This window comes from Cryptotermes secundus, unplaced genomic scaffold (assembly GCF_002891405.2).
Source record: "Cryptotermes secundus unplaced genomic scaffold, Csec_1.0 scaffold1344, whole genome shotgun sequence".
Taxonomy (NCBI): Eukaryota; Metazoa; Arthropoda; class Insecta; order Blattodea; family Kalotermitidae; genus Cryptotermes; species Cryptotermes secundus.
In genome coordinates, this window is record NW_019735580.1 from 273,995 (window position 1) to 299,495 (window position 25,501).

The 25,501-nt window shown below is 40.9% G+C and overlaps 1 protein-coding gene, 1 long non-coding RNA gene and 1 other non-coding gene across 5 annotated transcripts in view; 2 read left to right on the forward strand and 1 right to left on the reverse strand.

Moving 5' to 3' along the window:
- Window positions 1-6,985: 6,985 nt before the first annotated feature.
- On the reverse strand, window positions 6,986-20,075 carry LOC117282733. 2 transcript variants are annotated; one of them, XR_004513579.1, is made up of 3 exons: window positions 20,007-20,075; window positions 10,564-10,682; window positions 6,986-7,965 (listed from the first exon to the last, which is right to left on the reverse strand). It is a non-coding gene; the product is annotated as an uncharacterized LOC117282733 (long non-coding RNA). The 2 variants fall into 2 exon arrangements; XR_004513580.1 differs by lacking the exon at window positions 20,007-20,075 and adding an exon at window positions 19,419-19,858.
- On the forward strand, window positions 14,597-14,704 carry LOC111869697. Its single transcript, XR_002843704.1, has one exon. It is a non-coding gene; the product is annotated as a U6 spliceosomal RNA (small nuclear RNA).
- A 107-nt stretch (window positions 20,076-20,182) lies between the features above and the next one.
- LOC111869694 (serine/threonine-protein kinase 17A) overlaps window positions 20,183-25,501 on the forward strand; it is a 127,221-nt gene continuing 121,902 nt past the window's right edge. Inside the window, exon 1 of one of the 2 annotated variants that reach the window (XM_023861390.2) lies at window positions 20,183-20,716. In XM_023861390.2, coding sequence (XP_023717158.1) covers window positions 20,571-20,716 — 146 coding nt within the window. In that variant the 5' untranslated portion in view covers window positions 20,183-20,570. The remainder of the gene's footprint in view (window positions 20,717-25,501) is intronic. The other variant, XM_023861391.2, reaches the window with a different exon arrangement.

A 25,501-nucleotide genomic window follows, 5' to 3' on the forward strand; every position in this document is an offset into this window, starting at 1 on the left:
GGGTTCCATGTGAAGAGGTCCCCTCGTCCATTTTACTTTGGTCATCCAAGGGGCTAGGTACCTTAGCCCATTCCTCCTCAGAGACTGAGTTAGTAGATACAGTGTCTGTCACGGGTTCTGTCCGGCGCCGAACTTCAGGATCGTCCAGCACCTTAACAGTCCCCTGTGAGAGTCCTGTAAATATTTTATAACCGGTCCTCTGTATTATAGTATAGGAGTCCCGGTCTATGAATAGAATAAGCATTTGGCCTTTCGACTCAGATTGCTTATCTAATACCCTCATGTTCTCTGTATGGAGTCCCGGATTAAGGTCTGCAATCCATTTCAGCAGCTCTTCCTGGTTTTGGGCAATTTTGTCCCTAGTCCGGAGAGCTACTTTAACAGGCTTAGGCAGTTTCCTGGCATCAGTAGCCTTCAGCCTGGTCCCTGATTTGAGCCTATATTTGTCAACGGCTCTGATGAGCAATTGACCAGACTGTTGGTCGTCACATATATAGATAAGCGCACCTCCCAAAAGTCTGTAAGATCTCAAGTGTTGTAGTTCTTCCTTTGGAGTCCTATGTAACACCTCGCCCAATGCTTCCAGAATGTAATTTTGATCGTTCTCGGTAAGCTTGTCCTCAGGGTCACTCTCCCTGAAGATAGCTACCTTTACATCGGTCAGAGCCTCCTTGTAAGACCCTGGTCCTTTACAGTCCCTGGGCTTTTTCAGAGTTCTAGTCGTTTCCGTAGGAGTGCTGCCCTCCGATCTTGGCCTTTTGAAGGTGCTGGTGGGGGTTTCTCCCTGTTTGGACGAGCTTGCATTCCCTGGTTGATGACCGTTCTCAGTTCCTGCTTTGCCTGTCCCAGCTTTTGCCTGTTGTAACTTCCGTTTAGCGACCTGTGACAAAGGTTTCTTCGCCAAACGGGGTCCACCTATTCCAGAGCCTAGGTGTCCCAGTCTTTCCCCTACTACAGGTATGTTGGAAGTACTGGCTCCCTGCAGTGGCGTGTCAGTACTGTCGACTCCCAAGAGAGCAGTTTTTGGTTTTGCCTCTGGCAAGTTTTGAATCATTGGTTCATCCTTGCATTTGGCTAAAATTACGACAGTAGGTTCGCCGGTTGCTTCTGAGCCCCATAATGGTTCACCATAGCTTCCAGCCCCCTGCTGAAGCATTTCTCGTAGGGATCCTTTTAGAGGGAGGTCCCTCTTCAGTTTAAGGCCTTTATGACCGGTTTTTCTGTTAGGTCCCTTTTTCATTTTGGTCCGAGTAATGGGGATTTAAGAGGTCACTACCCGCAGAGCCCCATACGGGTGAAAGGCATAAATACAACGGGGTGCTGCCTGGTGCCCAGAGGGGATCGTTTGTGACACTGGCCATTAACCACCCCAGTGCCATGCAGCCCTCGGCACGATGCCTCACACCTTGGCTTAGGAGGTTGGTCCTTTACTATAACCCTCACAAGCCTCCAGGACCAAGAGTGCATGTTCGGGGGGAGGGGGTATCCCAGATGATAACTGGGAGTGCGATACTAATTGTCATGAGGTTGTGACCAGGGCATCCTACACGAGCTTATCGCCCCTGGAGGTTGCTTCAAAGCTCCCCCATTCCCACCCCTCCTCATGGGCTGGTCAAAACCATTTTAGAGTGTTGAGCCCTAAGGCTTGCGGCACCATGTCGGTATTCTAGGGAGACAACTCAAATAGCCATAGCTACCCCCATAGGAGTGCTCTCCCGCATTCGTCCTGGGTACATCGTAATGAAACCCAAGAGTCATTATGCCGCCGCGTGGGAGACTCTGGTCAAATGGCCATTGCCCTTTATGGAAACTCGGCCGCCAGCCCCGGAGGTTCACGCTAATGCAGACCCCCCAGGAGTGTCATTGCCCATCAGGACCAGGAGGAGGTGCTCCAAAGCTGTGTCTCAATGCATCCCTGGTCTATGATACATCCCCACCAAAGACACAGCCACCCTGCCTTAAAGATACGTTACATGAATGTACTATTGAGCCAAGTATGTCGCCATGGAGCAGAAGCATTGTGTTAGTTAAGAAGAAAAAGACAGACGTGTCCACTAAATACAGATTTTGTGTTGATTATAGACCATTGAATGCTGTGACAAAGCCAGACGCCTATCCAGTTCCTAATATAAGAAATGTGCTAGATTATTTGGGAACTAGTAGAATATTTTCAGTTTTAGATATGGCTTCCGGCTATCACCAAATAGAGGTACAGGAAGAAGATAGAGAGAAAACAGCTTTTCCATGCCTCATGGGTCACTACCAGTTTACAAAATTGCCTTTTTGGGTAAATAATGGACCAGCTACATACCAGAGGTGTATGGATCTTATCTTAACAGGACTAAAAGGGATAGACCGAGTAGCCTATTTAAATGATGTAATTTGCTATTCGGCTACTATGGAAGAGCATGCAGAGAAACTAGAAAGAATATTTCAAAGGTTAAAACAGGCGAATTTTGTGATACACCCCAGTATGTGTGTATTCGCGATGGACACGGTAGAATATTTAGGGCATATAGTGACCAAGGAAGGAGTCAAATCAGTCCCTGGGAAAATACAAGTTGTTAGAGATTATCCGACTCCCTGTACAGTTAAGCAGGTTCGGGCTTTTGTAGGACTAGGCGTCATGTTCGCAATTTTGCAGAAATTGCTAAGTCCCTGACGAAGTTAATTAGGAGAGACAGTCCCTTTGAGTGGAGACCTGAGCAACACGAGGCTTTTGGTAAGTTGAAAAATATTTTGAGTCAGGAATCCTTGTTGATTTATCCAAATAGCTTGTGATGCATCAACCAAAGCATTTGGGGCCATGTTGTCACAGGTTAAAGACTGAGAGGAACGGCCAGTGGGGTAGTGTAGCCAACAGTTGAACTCCGCGGAATCCAATACAGCATAACTGAGTTAGAATTGCTAGCGTTGATTTTTGCAGTTAAACAGTTCAGACGTTATTTCTATGGGCGACAGTTTAAAGTATATACGGATCATAGGGCTTTGAAATGGCTGTTGAATTTACAGGATCCTAGTTCTGGATTGACCCGTTGGGCAGTGAACTTATCTGAATATGATTTTATAGTGGAACATGGACCAAATTCGAAAATGAGGCACGCTGATGCCCTTTCACGGTGTGTACAAGTAGTAATGGGAGACTATTCATTGACGAAAGATAAAATAAAGGAAGCAGAGGAAAATGATTTATTATGTGAGAAATATAATATATCTGAGAAATTTTGGTTAGATGAAGACCATGTGTTGTATTATGAAGGACAGGAAGGATATCCACTTGTTGTAATTCCAGGGACACTAGTTGGAAATGTGCTGAAGTGTTATCATGAATTAACATTTACCGCGCATCAAGGCATTGCAGGGACCATTGCCGCTATTAGACGAAAATAGTGGTGGGAGTCTTTAAGCAGAGATGTTACAAAATATATTAATGCTTGTGAAGCACGTGCAAAGAGGAAAACAGGGATAACATAGTCGCACCCCTGGGAGAATCCTTAGAAACGAAGGAATTCCTGGATATAGTATCATTGGATGTGGTAGGACCACTCTCGGTTACGGATAAGGGAAATAAGTATTTACTTACATTTGTTGATCATTTTACGAGATTTTGTGATGCAATCCCCATTCCCACACAAGAAGCAGAAGTAATAGCCAGGAATTTGCGATGAGTTATTACCCAGTTTGGGGTCCCTAAGAAACTGTTAACAGATAGAGGAGCTGTGTTTATGTCAGCCCCGATGAAGGAAGTTTGTAAACTGCTAAAGATACAAAAGGTGCAGACCAGTAGTTATAATGCTCAGGCGAATGGAATTTGCGATCGGATGCGACATGATTTCGCACTTTGTATATAAAGATGAGAAGAGCTGGGACAAGTATGTTATATATGCAGTAATGGCGTAGAGGTGAACGGAGAAATTCATGGAGGTAGACCTAGGCCCACTGGGGCTGTGGTGCCAAGGGGAAAAAATGGCGTATAGAGCCACCCCACACTGTACAGTAAAGTACTCCCCGTACTACCTGGTATGTGATAGGAATTTGAGGCTTCCAATAGAAGGTGATTGGAGACCGCAACGGCAGGAAGAAGCCGGAAACAAAGGAGATTATGACAGACGTGTCAGCGAATTATCCATGAGGTTATATGAAGCAAAGAGGGAAGCTAGGAAACAGTCCAAGTCGAGTCACGAAGTTGCAAAGAGGTACTATGATAAGAGAACTCGTGGGGTTTTATTGAAAAAGGGAGATTTTGTGTGCTTGTATAACACTATAGAAAAGAGGGGAAGAGCAAAGAAATTTGAGTATAAATATCAAGGTCCTTATATGATATTAGGAAAGATATCTCCGTTAATCTATAACTTACAAATAGAAGAAGCTAAATCCATTGTGGTACATGTAAACAGGTTAAAAAGAGCCAACATAGGCCCGAAAGTAAATAGAAAATCGTTAGAAACAGAGAAGCCTAGATTAAGTAAAAAGGACCCGTCTCTGAGTGAGAGCAAAGTAACAAAGGAATCCCGAGAGGAGGGAAAAGAAATACCACCGAGTAAATTAACCCGTTGTCGTGGTTCGTCGTGTATGTTTCGTCAGGGATTTAAATCGTCTGGAGGGGTTCGACGTGTATGTTTCGTTCAGCTGCACACCTATGTTATAACGCCCATAATAATTGATGGTTTTGCTGTAGATTGTTAGATTTTTCGCTGGCCTGTTGTCAGTAGAACAGAGTATAAATAAGACACGACTTTATCTGCGCCAAGTCATCGTTACATATGCCTGTCTTGCAGCAAAGTTCCTGTGGTTCTGGCGAGCGGTTTCTAGCTGTACTGTTATGAAAGCGTGTTTTCTTTGCTTTGAAGATATAAACAGAAGAGACGTGATGTTTACTGTTGTATATGATATCATATTGCCCTGAGCTGGCCACATTGACACACTCAACTGGAATTCTTAGAATAGGGTTGTCCAGAAATTTATTCTCGCATGATCCATTGATTTCGCACAGTACAAAGGCCCAGTTCTGAGAAAAACGCCACAATTTAAGGCAGAACACTGTGGTCACCCCCTGAGACGATACGGATGTGTGTGGGGGAGGGAAAAGAACTCATTCCTTCGCTCATTATCGCTCCAGTTGACTCCATTTTATCGTACTGACCTTGGTGGTCGTTTCGAGGGATGACCATAAATATTTTTTTGAGCCAGCTAAGCTCTACTTTCGTTCACTACATACCAGACAGTTCTTAGAATAACTTCATGAATTCTGTGGTCACCCCTACGACATCTCCTGCCGCCAAAATGGATGGAATATCAAAGGCATAGCAACAACCCCTTGTTATGATAACTCGTAACGTTGAATTTACTACAGCTGACCTGGCAACTAAACGGGTCACGGAAAGACATTTCCTTGAAGTATACCCCTCACGGGTAAGAAGGCAAGGCCGCACATATGTGTGGTTAAAAAAAAGGGCCAAAAAAAATACACAATATTGGAGCGGAGAATGGTGAACGTGGGGCACCGTTGGGTTATACGAATGCTTCAAGGCCTTCCTTCTACTAAACCAACTGCCTCCATTACCGAGATACAGGGCGCTCATATTATAAGGTAAGGTTATAAAACCACCATTTAAGATCATTTTAGTGAAAGTTTCATCCTTCAAGGCGTACCATTCACTGCTGAAATACTAAACAACCTGCTTCCATTGCCGAGATACAGGGCGCTCATATTATAAGGTAAGGTTATAAAACCACCATTTAAGATCATTTTAGTGAAAGTTTCATGTTCCTATCTCATAGAATTTAAGAACAATGATGAATAAATAATTTTCGAGCAAAATTTAAATGGCCGGCTGAATATATTACCGCAGGAGCCGCGGCCGCGGAATTTAAATGACCACGTCAAAGGGTTAAGGGAGGTAACTGAAAATGAAGGTAAGGACACAGAGGAAGAATCATCAGAAGCAAGCTCGACTCAGGAAGGTCAGCGGCATCCTGAGTAAGATCGAACCGAGACCCATGTTCCGGAGGGGGGGGGCATAGCCGATAACCCAAAGTGGCCTAGACGAGAGCTGGCAGACCACAGGCCTCTACAGTGACGAGCAGAAAAATGGTGTCCTCGTACTTTCCAACATTTTGTAAGTAGAGATCTGTCTTGTTAACTTAAATAAGTGAGAGAGGTACTTACAATCCTACCAGATTGAGTTAGATCAGCTATGTTATTCTTTTACTAATGTAAATAAATATTATTGTGTGTTGTTTGATTAGAACAGAGAAATGTATTTTTATTGATTCGGGAAGGGACTTCTATAGGGATGAATCCTCGAGCAGGTATCCTATACCGCACTACTCCTGGCATCATTACAATGGAAGTTGATCCTAATATTGAACGTAGCCTTACAATTCGCCGAACGATAAACAATGCAATTCGTTGCTACAAAGAAATGTACAATTTTTAGAGAATAAAAAATTAATTGCGAAAACATGATTTTTTTTAATTATTTCTAATAAAGACCTTTGAATTTTATAATTGTGTTTTATTTATTGAAAAACGGAGAATATTTTGGGAACCAATTATCATTTCTTGTACGTATTTAGTTCCTCGATTAGTTCGGTTTCAAACAGTCCGGGATATTGGCGGAACTGATCACCCGGACTATGCGAGGTATTGCTGTACTTTCATTCAACACTCTCATTACTGATACTATTCCATTTTTCGCACCATTGTGTCACAATAAAGAATTTTACACACCAACACCTACAAGGTGTGTCCAGGATCTGTTAGGACTCTTTTTTTTTTAATTTTGTCCTTCAATGTCATCTGTTGCCGAGTTGTGGCGTTAATCTTCTTGAAGTTTCAGTTGTGGCTGTCTATAATTTCAAAGCGAAAGCATCGCTGCATCATGTGCTCTGACCTTGAATGTAACAGTACTGTTCTGACACTCGTCGGAAAATGGCAGTTGAACAGAGAGCCAACAACAAATTTGGTTTGAAGTTAGGCAAAACAGCCGGAAAAACATACAAAATGACGAAGAGTGTGTACGGTAGTGCTTGTTTGAGTCGCTCGAACATCTTTCGATTGTATGCTGTATTTCCTGACGGCAGGGAGGACATTCAAGACGCTCCACGTGCATCAAACCCGAGAACAAGTCGCATTGCAGAAAATGTGAAAAAAGTGACCGAAATCCTGGCATCAGATAACTGTATTTCTGCCAGACTCATCGAGGAGCTTTTGGGAATACAAAAAAGTACTGTGCATCAAATTTTGACCAAGGATTTGGGCAAACGGAAGGTCTGTGCGCGGTTTGTACCGCACGCGCTGTCAGGCGATGAAGAACATGTCAGAGTGGAACACTGTGTGGGATTTGTCAATACTCTAATGGACAACCAATACGGAAAGTTTGTGGGATGTTCCCACATCACTCCCCCGCTCGCGAGAATTGATGCTCATAAGTTCAGGCGATCGGGGAAATGGATGTGGCGCCCGGAGCGTGTGGTCCTTGTAGGGACCTGTGCAAGAAAGTAGCTGGGGAGGCGTGGCATGCTGCTGGGACTGGCCGGAGGCGGGCCATGTGCTGGCGGAGCTGTGGTGAGGTGCGCTGGATCCACGGGGTCGGTAGCTGGAGTGAGTAGCTTGCCCGGGATGCTTGAGGGCTCGCCGTACACGAGCTCAGCTACCGATGCTTGCAAGTCCTCCTTCAATGCAGTGTGGATTCCTAGGAGAACCAGAGGAGGCGCCTCAGTCTACTGTTAGTCCGCGTGGCACATGATGGCTGCCTTCAGTGTCCAGTGGAAGCGATCCACGAGTCCGTTAGCTGCTGGGTGGTGGGCGGTTGTACGTGAGAACTGGATGCCGCACAGCCTCTGGATACTGCTGCTTGCGAGCTGTCTGCGGCGTCCATGTTGAGTCGGGGTCACAAATGTGGGATTTGTCGATACTCCAATAGACAGCCACTTCGGAAAGTCCGTGGGATGTTCCCACAACTGCAAAGACATGTTACGGTCGGCGCAAAGTGATACAAAATTGACAAAATCGATTGTTACTGGTGATGAGACATGGTGTTTTCAATATAAGCCTCTCATAAAGTGGCAGAGAGCAGTGGTTGAGCCCAAAGAAGCCGAAACCAAAGAAAGTGCGCATGCAAAAGAGTCGAGTAAAGACACTGTTAACAGTTTTTTTCGATATCAAAGGAATCTTTCATAAGAAATTTCTGCCAGAGAGTCAAACGGTGAATTCTGATTATTATATCTTAGTCCTCAATCGTTTGTGGGCGAGAATTCTTCGAATTCAACCTGAATATCGCTCCTCCACGACAATGTCCCACCCCACAAATCGAAGATTGTGGCGATTTTTGGCCAGAAAAGGGATCGCAGTCCTTGATCATCCCCCGTATTCGCCAGATTTGGCTCCAGCAGATTTCTGGTTGTTCCCAAAAGTTAAGTTGACGATGAAAGGAGACCGTCACGACACCATCCAGGACATCCGAAGGGAATCTACAGCAGTTTTAAACGCGATTCCACAAAAGGAGTAAGGGACTGTTTTCTAATACTTTTCAGTCCATTACAGCTATGTATAGACTATTTTGAATAAAAGAGTGAAATTTTGAAAATAATTCATGTCTTGTATTTTTAATGAACACAGTCATAACAAAACCCGGACACACTATGTAACACCTTTTCTTTGCTACCGAGCTCAACAGACTCAACAGCGCCAAAGACTAAGCCCCTATCTGTGGTAGCACGTGGTAATTCTGCCGAATATATAGCACTCTATCGGCATGATACTGAATCATTACAGGATTTGTACAAAATTTGATTGAAAGTACAATGAAATGAAGTTGTAATAAAAAATTTATAATTCATTATAATCTTATAACGTGGAAATAAATTTTCTCTATCAAATGACGTGCATTGTTATTTATTTCTTTTATGAAATATTGCTATATTTATACTAGTACTACCCAAACTACAGATGGCATGAAAACGTGGTTGGGTGTACTATATAAGAAATCTCATTAGTAGACTTAAGCGTGGAAGAGATTGATTCAGATTGGTTGTTGAGTTAGGAGTGAGGTCGATGAGTGAGAAATTGTCTGTTCGACAAGATTCGAGATTGGATGTGAAATGTGGAAAATTTTGGTAATTGAAATTTGGATTGTGCATTACTGAGTGAATTATTAGTGTGTGACTTAGGCAACATTGCTTGTGGGTTCACTGTGGACAGTGAGTTGTGTCTTAGTGTCTTGTAGACTTGTAAGTCAAAAACCGGCTGGGTTGTTGAATCTGTGTCGAGCCAGATATCACTAGCATCCCTGTGCCGGGGTACCATGCATTCTGGGCCGAAAAGCGTGCCGCTCTACAGGCCGAATTTAAAGAAATTATACAGCAGTACCCAAATGCCGAAACCCAATACAGGCGCTTATTCGACATCTTGAGCAGCATTGAGTACGTGGCCGGCTTCACAACTGCTGCGGTTGGAGAAAGTGCAGAATGGTCGGCAATAGTCAGCGTCACCGACGACAATAGGATTAATTACTGCAAGTCCCTCTCCGGCAAGACACTGTTCAGTGCACTGTATGAAAACTATACAGTTACGCTGAACGAGTAAAGTCCCTGGTAAAGGACAGCGCATCAGGCACTAAAATTCCAGCCCGGGAGGAAGGCATCAAAGAAGTCCGGAGGCGGAAACGACAGAGTACCGCTGAATCCGCACCGACTCCAAAGAAAGCAACCCCCAATCAGAGGTTACCACCAAGAACTACTTCGCCCCCCTCAGGGAGGCAACGATGGAAACGAACACTTCTGGTGCAGAAACCACTGCGCTGGAGGAGGAAGCTCCAGTTAAAGCAGGTAGGACTCTCCCGATAATACTAAAGTCCACAATACATCTAATTCAGTTTCACAGACAACTGAAAAATGTGGTGAAAGGCGACATTGAGTTCCGTAATACCAAAAACGGGACCAGAGTCATCACTAAAAGCATGGCGGATATCGAAGCCGTCAAGTCTCATCTATCCAACAATAAACTTTCCTACTATACCTTCTTTCCGAACTCCCAAAAACCTATAAAGGCTGTAATCCGTCAACTCCAACACAATACCCCTACGGAGGATATTTCTGATGGACTGGTGACCCTGGGATTTGATGTGGTTAGGGTCAAACAGAAAGGATATCAAGAAATCTTCCACTCTTCCTTATCACCCTTCCCCGGACGGCAAAATCTCAAGAAATTTTCTATCTGCAATACCTTTACCACATTTCCATCCGGGTTGAGGCATATAGAGCATAGAATGGCCTTACGCAGTGTCACAACTGCCAACAGTTTGGCCACGTCTGGGCTAATTGTAAACAACCTCCCAGTTGCATATGGTGAGGGGGTGGCCACCTGCACAAAGAGTGTCCAGAGAAAGAGAACACTGCCTCCACTCCAGCTTGTTGCAATTGCCAGTTGAAGGAGAGAGAGAAGCCCCATCCCCCCAACTATCGGGGCTGCAGACACGTGAAGGAGGATCTGCAGAGGAAGAAATCACAGAAGGAACCCAAAACCACAACGGGATGAGTGTTCTCCTCGAATATCGTTACCCCTGGAGTTTCCTTCGCCGCGGCGCTCCGAGGCAGCACATCACAGGAGCAGCGACCTCAGACTCGCCAACTTCCAGTGGCAGTTCCAGCAGCACCCACAAAACCAAGCGTCCCTGTCCCTGTACAGGAACAACAAACAGGTCTGTCAGTTCGGGCTCCAATTATGAACAGTCAATCTCTCGACAATATGTTGAGAGTTGTGACTCTAGTGCAGCAGATTATGACAGGGTTCAATGGTGCTGTGTCAGACGAAGAGAAAATTTTGGCAATCACAAAAATTGTATTTAACCTAATGAACCAAAATGGCTACTAGAGTCCATAGGGCCCTCAAATCATAGCATTTAATGCAAACGGCATTGGGAGGCAGCGCTATGAGCTCAGTAAACAGCTGCAAGACCTACACGCAGATGTGGCCCTGTTTTCAGAGACACATCTGAAACCTCATGAGAGGTTCTTTATTCCAAATTACCACTTTTATAGAATTGACCACCACTCGGGCAGAAAAGGCGAACTGCCGTTACAGTAAGAAAAGGCATTCCCCATAACCATGTAGACCTACCACCCCTTGTTTCAGTAGAAGCGACAGGGGTCTGCATACCAATTGGTAATAGCGAAGTACAGTACTGCTTGCAGCTATTTATAAATCTCCAGGCAGAGCCTGGTGTGATGCCGACATCAATGCGCTCTTAAGCTTTAGACGTAAGACTATTTTGGCATGTGATCTGAATGCTAAGCACCCATTTTGGAATAGCAGAGTTTCAAACCCCTCAGGCTTGAAACTAATGGATTTAAATGATAATAGTGATTTCGAAATCTCAGCGCCACAGTGCCCCACTCATTATTCCCCTGCGGGAAATGGTGATGTGTTAGACATTGTGGTTCACAAAAATATCGGAGTGTCAGATGTCATCGTCTAAGATATTTTGGATTCAGTTCACCTACCACCAATATTCCACATACTGGATCATGCTAAGATCAGGAACCTTTCGGAACCTATTGAGAAATTTACAGATTGGGAGCGGTTTCAAAGCCTCGCCTCTGAATTAATATCATCTAAACTAGAAATTAAGTCAGGGGTAGAAGCCGATAAAATGGCACGCGACTTTGCAGCCTCCATTGCTTCAGCATATAGGTTGTCGACAAGTAAAATTACACTTTCGGACATAAACAACGATCTTCCTGGTCTAGATCGTTTGATAAAATGTAAACAGAGGCTACGAAAACTGTGGCAAGAAACCAGGGATCCAGCGTGTAAAACGGCAGTCAATTGGATCACCAAATCAATCAGGCGAATGACCCGTAGAATGGCACTTGAACGGTGGGAAACAAAAATAGGTAACGCTGAAGTCACACCTCAGAGTATATGGCCCATTGCAAAAACTCTCCTTAAGAGAGACGGACCAAGGGCACCAACTGCTATTCATGGTTCTTCTGGCCTTAAATTTTATCCTTCTGAAAAAGCCAACGAAATTGCCGACTGTTTGGAAATTCAGTTCACGCCACATGACCTGTGCGACGAAAACCATGAACAGGGGGTGGAGGCTAGAGTTCAAGCACTGCTGGAAACCGTAGACGACAACCTCCCTCAAAGGATCAGACCATGTGACGTTCAGAAATTAATAAAATCCCTGAAGTTAAAAAAGGCCGGTGGAATTACGGCATCCCAAATGAATGCCTCAGGCACCTTCCAAGGCGACCATTGGTTCATCTAACCCATTTATTTAATCATTGTTTTCGGCTTTCTCATTTTCCAAGTTCTTGGAAAGAAGCAAAAGTAATAACTTTACCCAAACCCGGTAAAGACCCGAAATTCCCACAAAATTTAAGTCCGACCAGCCTCCTGTCCAAGACAGGAAAACTATTCGAAAAAGTAATTATGAAATTTCTACAAAAACATATTGAAGAAAGAGGCCGATCAACGCAAGTCAGTTTGGTTTTCGTGCACGTCACAGCACGACATTGCAATGTATGAGGCTGGAGGACAAGTCTAAGGCTGCAGTGTTCTTGGACATCGAAAAAGCCTTTGATACCACGTGGCACTCAGGCTTGCTGTATAAGTTATCAAAATTGGAATTCTCTGTTTGACCAAGATTATTGGGTCCTTTCTTTCTCAGCGTACATTCAGGGTCTCGGTTGAAGGCGAAATGTCAACGCCAAGGGAAATGCGAGCAGGGGTGGCACAAGGTTATGTCCTTTCCCCTACTCTTTCCAACTTGTATATAAATGATGCCCCCCAAACTCATGGTGTTCACCTTGCCCTCCTTGCGGACGACACCTGTCTATATGCGACAGATCGCAAGGAGGGTTTTATTGTTAGAAAACACCACCGCGGTCTCAGCTCAATGGAGACCTGGTGTGAGCGCTGGAATATAAAAATTAACGAAGATAAGACTCTCAGGGGGTCTACTTCTCTCGTGGGTATCGACCGCCTGAGTCTTGTCTTACTCTTAATGGACGAAATATTACATTTGTAAATAGTGCAAAATATCTAGGTGTAATCTTCGATAAGAGAGTTACATGGAGATTACACATAGAAATGATCGAAGCCAAGGCCTTCAGAACGATCTTTAGAGTATATTCCCTATTCAAAAGTAAGCGATTGAGCGCTAACATTAAATTGACCCTCCACAAACTCTTATTAGATCTGTAATGACTTATGCTAGTCCCGCCTGGGAATTTGAGGCAGACACCCATCTACTGAAATTGCAGCGCCTGCAAAACAAGGTTCTCCGCACCATTGACAATTTTCCAAGGCGCACACTGGTCCGCGAATTGCACATGGCATTAAAATTCCATACATGTATGATTACATAATAAAGATTATATTTAAGCATCCTGTTGCACTCTATACAATAAATGATACAAACTCCGTCCCAAGTGCAAACAATATATATTATATGTCTTTCATCTTGTTCTCTTCTACACTACATGTTTCGGCCTCTATCAGCCATCATCAGGTGTATACTCTTAACGTTGCTGCCACACTGAACCCAGTCTAAAATTTAACATTTAAAAACACATTGTTATTTTCTTCGTATTATGAACATCTACCTCACTGATATGTGTCTGGTATGTTGATTATATTGCACACATCAAATTTGATTTACCTGTAGTAGCACTATAAAATCTTTAGTTATGATTTTAAAATCCTTTAAAATTTTCTCTAAATTTTAAATTTAAAATTTATGGAAAATTTGATTTCCCTGTAGTAGCACTATAAAATCTTTAGTTATGATTTTAAAGGATTTTAAAATCATAACTAAAGATTTTATAGTGCTACTACAGGGAAATCAAATTTGACATGTGCAATATAATCAACATACCAGACACATATCAGCGAGGTAGATGTTGATAATACAAAGAAAATAACAATGTGTTTTTAAATGTTAAATTTTAGACTGGGTTCAGTGTGGCAGCAACGTTAAGAGTATACACCTGATGATGGCTGATAGAGGCCGAAACATGTAGTGTAGAAGAGAACAAGATGAAAGACATATAATATATATTGTTTGCACTTGGGACGGAGTTTGTATCATTTATCACATTACATAATAAAATTATGCAGGCAACAAGCAGAAGTCATACAAAATCATGAAAATGAAAATGTTCACATTATTGGTCCAGGTGATGTGTGACATAGAAAGTATATGAGACTTAAACTTGGTGGCGATCAGGCATACGGCTGTTCAAGTCTAGACTGCCGTGGTAGGAAATAATACTAGAAATGTCGCATAATCTGCTATACAAAGCCTGGATTGACAGGGACCTTGTATATATTGTACACAGAAATAGTAATTAAGACTAGAATTAAATTGTAAATACATATATGTCAATACTGACAATGGACTGACTAAGACTGACAAATGACAGACCCGACCTCTCATCAGAGAGGTCGCCCCAAATAGACAGGACAGCTTCTTTCACAAAGAAGAAAACATCTGGTCATGATCCCCACCTGGGGCTCGACAGCAAGACAGACACGCTGGCTGACCGTCAGTTGCAACATGACTTTGACTTTGACTTTTTGACTTAAGCATACTCGCTTCGGTCATACATATACTAATATTGGAATGATACAGAGAATATTAGCATGGCCCTTGTGCACGATGACATGCAAAATCGTTAAGTGTTCCACATTTTTCGCTTAAACATCAGACTTAATTTTACAACTGTATGATAGTATATTGTCCCACAAAGACTGCTACTTATATTTCAGCAAGTTTTAAGCACAACATAAGAACAGTACATTTAAAATTTCCTTTATGAGATTTCAAGTTCTCATTATTCTAAATATGGTAATTTTTTTTTTTGTGCTGTTATGCCATGTACCATTCGTCAACCCAGAAGACAGATGCAGCAAGTTTCTCTGAAATGTTAGTACCATTCTATGGAACTATAAAGCATCACACATCAAAGATTGTAACAATTTCTTTTACCTGATATATGCCCTTTTTATCACATGTACTAATTGTATTTGGCTTGGGGTCCTAACAGTATTTTTTGAGGCAAAACATGTTCTGAAGGCAAAAGGTTAGAAATGTACCTACCAAAAGTTCAGTTTCTCTGTAGTTTATGTAATACTGCTGTAGAATGACTAAATGACAGTACATAATGAACTGAAGAGAATTTGGAAGCAGCCATGGCCTAATTTAAGGTACTATCCCATAATTTCCTTACACAGCCTAGAAGAAACACTAAGTACCTCAACCAGGAATAACCAATGTCGCAACTGAGATTCAAACTGGACACATCCTGAATATCAGTCAGGAACATTACCACTTCAACAGGCTTGCTTGGTCTGTATTTGATAAAAAGTATCTCAAATGTAACTGTCTTACTTGCAACTGGGCACGTGGTAGTGTAGTTGGTTGAGGCACTATGCTGCAAGCTAGAAGGTTGAGGGAACAAATCCTAATGAGGTGGATTTTTTCAATTGACCTAATCCTTCCAGCTGCACTATGGTACTGGGGTCAACTCAGCCTTTAACTGAAGTGAATACCAGGAATATTCTTGGGGGTTAAATGTGGCCGGCCCATAACGCTTACGACCTCAACGCCATCTGTGAGCTGATTATCTAGGAAATGTGGGAACCTGAACATCTCACAACCCTATGGGCCTCCACGGCCTGCTACAGGGATATCTTTACTTTTTCTTTCTACTTACCTGTAACTGTGTTGCAAAGCGATTTTCCCTCCCTGTGTAAGGTAGTGGGAACTAAAGTAAGCGGCCTTATTGAATACATTATTAAATTGTACAATTATTAACTCCATACAGAAGAATCCTTCTTGAGAACCTAATAGTTGTTTGTTTGTTCAAAAAATTATTTTGACCTTTCTGTAACCTGAAATTCATTAAAAGCTATTAAAAATATATATGCAGGTGGGTTTGGGGTCTGCATGCCAAATGAAATATTTTATATTAGGCGTATATCCTGCTACAGTGTAGAAATTGGGCGTGTGTTGCGTAGGTCTTGTTGCTAAAATTCTACGAAAGAAGCCTGGTATGCGAAGCCCAAAGACACGTTTTCAATGATGTGCAAGTTTGGTGGTATGTGGGTATTTGGTATGGTATTCTCATGCTTTATGTCATATATATTTGTAATCGTGAAAAATATATAGGTAAATGTGTGTAATGATTAAAAATATAGGGGTTTGTAAATAGAGTGATATTACTTATGAAACGTGCAATGTGGCGTATGTTTCTTGTCTGGGCATATACACCTTCGGTGTGTTCGACACTGTACAGTGGTTCGACGTAGATTGTTTGGGGATGATGGTGGTGTATTGAGTTTGGTGTGGAGGGGGAGAAGGGGTTGAATATATGTTATGAGTGTGTGTGTGTGTGGAAGAAGGAGGGGGTGTGATGATAGGAATACGAGGGGATGGGAATGTTATGCAGATTTATTAATTGAAATTATTTATTATAATGTCAAAGATAGGATTGTGCATGTGTGTGTGTGTGTGTGTGTGTGTGTGGGCGGGGTAGGTACCTGGACTTGTGTTCTTACAACTACTTTGGCTATTGCAACGGTTTTGGACTGAATAAATTCTCATTCTTCAATTACATTTGAAAATTCATTTGCTTCTATCAATTCTTTGTGTAATATGGTTCTGTACTGTCTCTGCTTTTGGAGATCATGCAATATAATTTTATTCAATTTCTTCATAGTGAATTTCTTTTCCATATAAGCTATGGGTAATTTTTGCCTTATTACCGTTTTAACAAGGTAATGGTCTGAGTCTATATTAGGTCCTCGCATTGTTCTGACATCTTATATACGGTCCTTTTTACTTGCATTAATAATGACATGATCAATTTGATTAACAGTGTTATGGTCGGGTGCTATCTAGGTACCCTTATGTATTTCTTTATGTTGGAACTGGGAACTCATAATTACCATGTTATTAGCCATTATAAATTCTGCCAATAGTTCGCCATTTGGTGAAGTTGCATTATGCAATGTATATTTCCCCGAGATGTTACTCAATATTTCTTCTCTACCCAACTTGGCATTTAGATCCCCTAATATTATTACCACATCACTTCTTGGAGTTTCTTCTAAAGCTCTTTGTAGTTCATCATAGAAGTGCTCTTTGAGGTTTATATCATTATCTTTGGGTGGAGCATAAACACCGATAAGAGTAGTATTGTTATATTTTCCTTTAATCCTAAGCTTATAGATTTTTTCATTTACTGCCTCAAATCTAACAATGTATTTGGCTATTTCCTTCTTGATATTAAAATTCAGTTTCAGCTTGCCCGGATTTTTGGGCACCACTACAAAACAGTTGGAAGTCCTTTTTACTAATAACTCCCATCTCCTGCCCATCTTATCTCTTGCAAGGCCACTACTTTCATTTGTGTTTTGCACAGTTCTTCTGACAGTTCTTGCATTTTCCCAGGTTTCAGCAAAGTCTTAACATTCCAGGTTCCTATCACTAATTTACTTTTTTTATTCCTTAGAACTCGTTTTGGTTGTCTCTGATTGATCTGTCCGGCTATCCTTTGTTGAGCTTTTATTCAGCAATTTGATTTTTTACAGTGCAAGGGAGCTGGCCTTGCAACTAACCTCTGCTACCTTGGAGGACCTAGGATTTTCTGTGGGTTTACTCCCTTAGCCAGTGGGTTCCAATTAAGTGTCGGAATATGGCTTTTTGCCCTTCCACACTTTGCATTCTGCAGAATGTTGCCCGGGGACTATGATGAGGCCACAGTATGGATAGGACTTAGCAGGAATAACTGACATTACCCAGTTTTTGGTAACGTGCAGTCCCTGGCCAGCTGCACATCCTGGGGTCACATACACGATCATTTTACTGAGTGACAATATATGCTGTCCTGTAACTTGTTGAAGCACTATGCTACAAGCCAGAAGGTAGCGGGTTAAATTCCCGATGAGGTCATTGGGTTTTCGATTGACCTAATCCTTCCAGCCACACTATGGCCCTGGGATCAACTCAGCCTGTTAACAGAAATGATTGCTAGGAATCTTCCTGGGGTAAAGGGCCAGCACATAAGGCTGTCAACCTCACCTCCATCTGCGAGCAGATTGTCTAGAAACTGTGGGACCCTCGACATCTCACAAGCCTATGGGTCTATACGGCCTGTTAAGAGCGATAATTTTTTTTTAAATTGTTTCATTTTGGTCCGTTACAAAGCGGCGTTTACAAATTAACCTGCTTAGAATGCCAACAAGTGTATATAGGTCAAACAGGCAGAAAGTTGATAACACGCTATAATGAACATATAAGATGTATAAGGTTCAATAAAGATGACTCAGCCTATGCTCAACATATTTTAAATCGACAACATCAATATGGCCCAATTTCGCAAACTATGGAATTGATTGAAGTGGCAAGGAAGGGTAAATTAATGAATATAAAAGAAGAATATCAAATCTACCGCCACTACAGGGACAACAAATTAATAGATGAGCAGAAACAGGCAAAAGAGATCAATACTCAGAACAGCATGTTTGACCTCATTACTACTTGTACACACACACCCCCCACCACGTCACGATACACACAGCTTTAAATAACATTGACGTGCACTCTCCACTGTAGTACACAATACACATCGCGTAAGATACACCCGACCACAAGGTAAGGCCAGGATCAAATATTATTTAACATTAAATATATAATAATAGATACAACCTAACATAATATAATATCTTTGCAGCCCACACAACCCCGTGCTGACGCCTCCCCCTATTGGGACGATTCACCAAGAAGGAGCCTGAATATTTTACTTGAACGTTTTTTAAAAAAATTTTTAACTTAAAATTTTAACGTTGACGACTCGGTTTGAGGGTGGTTTTTTAGATGCAAGTGCTATACCTGCATTCAAGATACTGGGAAGTGTTGTGCTTTACACTCCGATATATGTAATAGTTTCCACAAATAATTACATACTGTGGATGTTGAGCTGTGCCAGTGTTTTCATGATTTGTTGTAAGTGCCTCTGAAGATGGTTCCTTGGAACCGAAACATGTAAGGCAGATGAGATAAATAAGTGACCAAAATATATATTGTTGCACTTGACGGAAAATCTATTGACAATTGGTGAATTTTTTTTTACCTTTACTTAACATACAGATATCCCCCCCATCTATTAAAACAGAAATTCTACTACAGTGTTCAAAGTAAAAATTGTAACTGTATAACTACTCTGCTTCAACTCTGCCACACACTACTCAGAAATGTAAAATGTACTTTTAAATTAAGACCACACCAATTCAAAAATATATTGTCCTAGAGCCAACATCACAACAATTAGAATAATGTCATCCAATTTCAACCTAGCAAAAGAAAAAATAATTACTAGCTGCCAAACAAATCAAGTTCGCATACATGAATTCATGAAGAACTGATGTGCCCATTGTTTTCTTTTCCTAATATTGTATTTCGGCGTCCTATTGCATTAATATATCATTTATTTCACTTATATTTCCACCTTAAACACAACATTATATAGTCACCCTTCACCATTACATGTTTCGGCTATATACGGCCATCATGAACTGTCTTCTTGCTAAAATTGTTGCTCTGTATGTCAAAATTCCTTATCGCGTGTAAAGGCGTTATTTCCTGATTAAAATAAATTGACCATTAATTAACATCCCAGTATTTCCCTTATGGTCGTTATCCTCTCTTCTCACGCTGTCTCAACCGGACTCTGCTACCACCATATTACGACAAGAGCAATTGTATTATTATCTTCCATTGAAGATGCACGAAATTGAATTATACAATTATTACGATGAACCTTCCACTTCAGGGCGCTTAAGATGTGGGAAACTAATCAAACATAAGTTTCCTCAGTGTACCCCTGCTAAACTGGAAACCAGTTGCCTAGTTGTAATCGGCGACATTTCTCGGAAATTGCGATTGCAACTTTCCTTCGTGCGCCCTCGGCCTGCATCCCGTAAACATAGCTACCTTTTTGTATGTTATCAACGGACACTTTTGACGCTTTTGACTTTATGACCCTTATGACCGCTTATGACGATCATGTTCTACTGTAGTGTATTTACCGGTGCTGCTCTCTAGGTGTAGAATGTGAATACTTAATTATCTAACGTTGGTCGCACTGTATCGCGTGTGCATTGCTTTACTTTTGTTTGTTCAGTGACATCATCAGGAAGGTTTGTGAGCGGCTGCAATGAACTTCTGGTGCAATAAAGCTATTTTGCTTTCGTATGTTCTGGTTTATACTTGAAGAGTGACACTCTTAAGTACTTAATTTGGTTTCATAATGTACGTTACGTACACATTAATTAACTTCCCGAGTGGTGAATAGTGAAGTGAATCCTGTTTCATTTAATTCGAGCTCCGCTTTCCTGTAACGGAAATTTAACGTGGTTACGAAACGTAATGTGTTTCCGGATAAATGCTTTACTGATTGAAACATGCAACAGAAAGCACATACAATTGTAAGCAAATAATTCTTATGTATGCATGATTGAACTTTTTTGAGCGCACATTTCGAATTTGGCGGTGAAAATGGCGAAGTCAAATTTTGTTGATGGAATATGTTTGAACATGGAACACGACGGTCTTTTAAGTGTGCCCGAAGAACGTCTGGTAAAGCTTATTAAGAAGGAACCAATTTCCAACGTTTATCATGTGGAGCAAACGCCATTCGCCAGGTAAGACGCATTTCCATCGCCGCGTCACGCCCCTTTTAAATGGCATTCTGTAATTTAATCGGTGACCTTTAAATTATAACCAGCATAACTATAACTCATCTCGGTGGGATGAAGTTTCAGTAACGATTTTTGCTCGCGAGAAATGTATGTGGCATCATCTGAGTTCTTCATATTTTGTAGAATCGTTGGCTATTGAAATATAATTTCATTAGATGCATAAGTTTGTTTTAGTTAATTATTTTCTTGATCGGGGACTTCATGAATGTTTACGTATTTATTTTTAAGAGAGAACCTTTAATAAAATACTCGAATATTAAACACCACTGTGACTTACCAAACCCAAGAAAATTATTTAACATGTGCTATTTTTACAGTGTTCAGTTTTAATAATTCATAGCAACACTTAATTTACTTAACAATTAATTTGATGACAGAGTCGCTAATGTTTTGCGGAATGCAGCTTATGTGATTGTTTTGTTATTACATCTAATTAAAATTTGTCAGCAACTTTGACTTGCAGTAGGGGCTATTTCTAATATAGGTAGTATTGTTGTAAATTAAATTGTTTAAAAGGAGAACATTCACAGGTGTCTTTCGAAGCAGTTATTACCGCACCACCATTATTTTATGTCGTTTTTTGTGAATGCAGTTTACGTATTTTTCCACTACTTTGAATTAAATTCTGTAGGAATCTTTTGATGTATTCTGTAATATAACCTGCCTACAGCGTATATACTCTTGCCATAAAATGAAATCGGTGTTACATTTGTAGTTTATTTGACGGTATTGTTAGTGTGTAAGAGTTGGTCCACTGGGCTTCTGTAGATATTCTTATGAATCAAATGTATCTACATAACCTTATTTTAAAATAGTGTATGTATCCTGAACTGAATATATCAACTTATTCACCAAAGAAAGATTTATATGCAGAAATCCTCTTACCTCTGAAAGAGATGTAAATCCTGAGTGCAGTCCTCGGCTAGGAAAATTTAGGGTATAGTTTTCAGTAATTGAGATTAGCTCTTTCTAAGGGGCCTAACTCAGCAAGTGTCTTCCTTTCTCACCTGAAGACGGAAACAGATCCAGTTTCTGAAACGCCGTGTCCCCTGTTACCTAAAATTCCGGATGATGGAAAGAGTCCAAAACTCCAGTAATTCTGTGTGTCAACCACCATCGTCAGAACCCTTTAGAATCTTGTTTTCATAGTGTCTTGTCTCTTATCTCAGCATGCTGTTAACCCATCTCTTTTGGTATTTTTATTAGTCCTTGCTCCTGTGAGATATTCATTGATATCCAGAGCCTGCTGTAGTTGTATTATAAGAAGCAATGATTTTATGCACATTATTAAGGCTCTTGCATAAGGATTTTATACTTGACAGCTATCAGGGAACTTCATTGCTGTGGTAATGTAAGCCCACCATTCAGCCAGCCAAAGAACTTCATATCCTCAGAATATCTCAAACGTTATGTTAATATTATCTCTGCATCTGTGTCAGGGTTCATCAGATGGTGTGTGGAGATCCTGAAACCAGTAGTTTGTATGTTTCTGTCCCATGTGTGTTCTATGTGTTTCTTTCATTTTAAAGACAAAAAAAAAGGTAACGTCTCTGTGCTAAGCTAATTAAGCACTACACCAAGAGAGAGTGTAGGGGATGGGATCTTAATTTTTAGGGTTTTAGAGAAACCTGGAAAGGCAGAAGATTCTAAACTGAATTTAAGTATCATTTTCAAGAATTTGATGCCACTTTATCATGAATATAATTTTGATTTCTTGCTGTTCTTGCCTATTTAAACATCATACTTTCATAGGATTTATTGGCATTTCTTACATTATGATTTTATATTATATTCTTATAACAAGAGATCTGCTCTGTTGGAAATCTGTAGAATGTCCAAATAGAATGACTCAACTTTGGTGTTTTGAAAATGTAATCTCTTCTCACCTGTTTGAATAAGTTGAGATGGAATTTGATAAATGCCTGGCAGTTTATCCCTCTTCAGCTTTTCATTGGCTGTTTGAGGCTCATCAGAACTAGAATCAGGTCCTGTGGTGGTGAATATAAATGAAATTAAGGTTATGGTTAGGAATTTGTTTATGAATAAGTGCTATTGGACATTGTCTTCAACAGGCAAAAGACTATCATGGCTGGTACAGTGGATTCTTATTTTAGTGCTGTGGTGTTGCTTTTTAAACGTATAACCTTATGTATTTTTAGTGTTTTAAAATTTGGTAGAGTGGCAAGTGTGTAGTTTAAGATGCTCCATGCATCAGAGGTATAATTTGATGAGCAGGTAATTGACCGAAAAATGTTTTCAAGGTAAATGTAAGTAGTGAGCGTCATAACCTTTCCAGCTCTAGTGGCAATGAAAGCACGGTTTGAATCATGTGTATCCAGAATGGAATGGTATTATAAAAGCAAAATATGTTTGTTCTGGCAAATAATAAATGGTATTTTTATTTCCTAAGAATTTTATGCTTCAGTATTCAGTATTTATTTGTGTATTTATTAATTTGTTGAAAAGGCTCAGTTCCATGTGAGAGGATGTTAATTGTAACATTCCTGACCCATGTGGCTTTTGTATGGAGGACAGTCATATCAGAAAACTAATTGCAGTCATTTCGAACTGTAACAGAGTCAGGTAAAATATATTGTCATATTTCATGCCAGTGAAGAACAAGACTGATTTTACAGAACATATACACAACATTACACTCTGTGCGCATGCTTTCCATATATAAGACAGTCATGTTAGAAAATTGTACTTGGTTAGTTTACAAACAAAGTCACCATTTCGCAACTACTTACTTACTTACTTACTTACTTACTTACTTACTTACGGAGCTGAGCCCTTCTGGAGGAGCCGCCAATTCTGCAGCTACTCAAGAATTTCCCAGCATTCTATGGAACCCGAAGGTTCATCACCGTGTTCACAAGAGTCCTCCACTGGTCCCTATCCTGAGCCAGATTATCCAATCCATACCATCCCATCGTATCTCTCAAAGATCCATTCTAATATTGTCCACCCACCTACACCTTGGTCTTCCCTGTGGTCTCTATCCTTATGGCTTTCCCACCAATATCCTATACACATTCCTTGTATCCCCCATTCGTGCTACATGACCTCCCCACCTCATCCTCCTTGACTTGATCATTCTAATTATACTTGGAGAAGAGTACAAGTTATGAAGCTCCGCCCCTCTATCTTCCCTTCAATAACTTCTATTAGAAGGCAGTTACCGCGTAAGATATGACCAATCCAATTAGCCTTCCATTTTCTTATTTCATGTAGGATATTCCTCTTCTCACTGACTCTAAATAACACTTCTTCATTTCTCACATAATCGGTCCAACTGATGTTCTCCATCCTTCTCCAACACCACTTTTCGAAGCTTTCCAGGTGTTTCTGATCTGCCCTAAGTGCCTAAGTTTCAGCCGCATACAAAGCAATGATCCAAATGTAGCATTTCACTAGTTTCTTTCTCAAATTTAAGTCCAATTTGCTCATAAAAGGATTCTTCTTCTTGCTAAATGCAGCTTTTGCCATGGCAATCCTAGATTTAATTTCACTCGTACACCTTCCATCATCTGTTAACAAGCTACCCGAATATATAAAACATTTCACATTCTCCAGTTGTTTTTGGTCTATCTTTATTGTGACTGGGGTTGGTTGTCTCGAAATTTTCATTACTTTTGTTTTTTCCACATTCATTTCCATGCCATAGCACCTTCCAGTTTCGATTAGTCTATCAATCATACCCTGTAGCACAGTGTCTTCCTTAGCCATAAACACAAGGTCACCTGCATATTTCACAGTTTGAATAATTTGCCCTCCTAATTTGAAGTCTCCACGAGAGCTTCCTTGGTAAGGCATTCGCTGTACAAGTTGAACAAAATTGGTGATACACAGCATCCTTGTTGAACTCCTCTTCCAGTCTTCACACTTCTTGTCTCCCCTCTGTCCAGTCGCACTCTAACTTTCTGATCCATGTACAGTTTACTAATCAATCTTCTTTCACACCAATCGATACCTGTTTCCTTTAGGATCTGCATTAATTTGGTCCAATATACACGGTTAAATGCCTTTTGCCAGTCTATAAAGCAAGCACACAGTTCTTCATCTATCTCCAGAGTTCCTTCTGCTATAATTCTCATCATCCCAATTGCATCCCTGGTTCCTTTTCCTCTTCTAAATCCAAACTGATCATCTCCAAGTATATCCTCTATTTTCCTTTTGATTCTTCTTTTAAGTATCTTTGCTATTATCTTTGCTGTATGTGCAATAAGGCTTATTGTGCGATGGTCACTGCATTTTGTAGCTTTTGTCTTTTTCTTTAAGGCAATCATTGTAACTTCTGTAAAGTCCTTGGGCCACTCCCCAGTTTCATATATGGTGTTTATTAGTTTTGTCAGTGTTTTCAAACCACCTTCTCCCAGTAACTTGAGCACATCTCCAGGTACATCATCTCCTGTAGCCTTTCCATTCCTCATGTCCTTGATAGCTTTTTCCACCTCACTTTGTAAAATATATGGTCTTTTCTCGTCTGTAACTACTACTTCTTCGGGTTCCACTTCCAAGGTTTCTGGCCAATTAGGTCAATCATATAGTTCTGTAATATAGTTTTCCCAAATTTTCAGCAGGTGCCTTTGATCTATTCTATTCCCCTGGGAGTCTTCGATGCCAATATTTTGAATCCCATGATTCTCTTTCCATCCTAGTTCTTTTGTCTACATGTACATCAAATCATAACATCCTGTCCTTTGAAATTCTATAATCTCATTACAT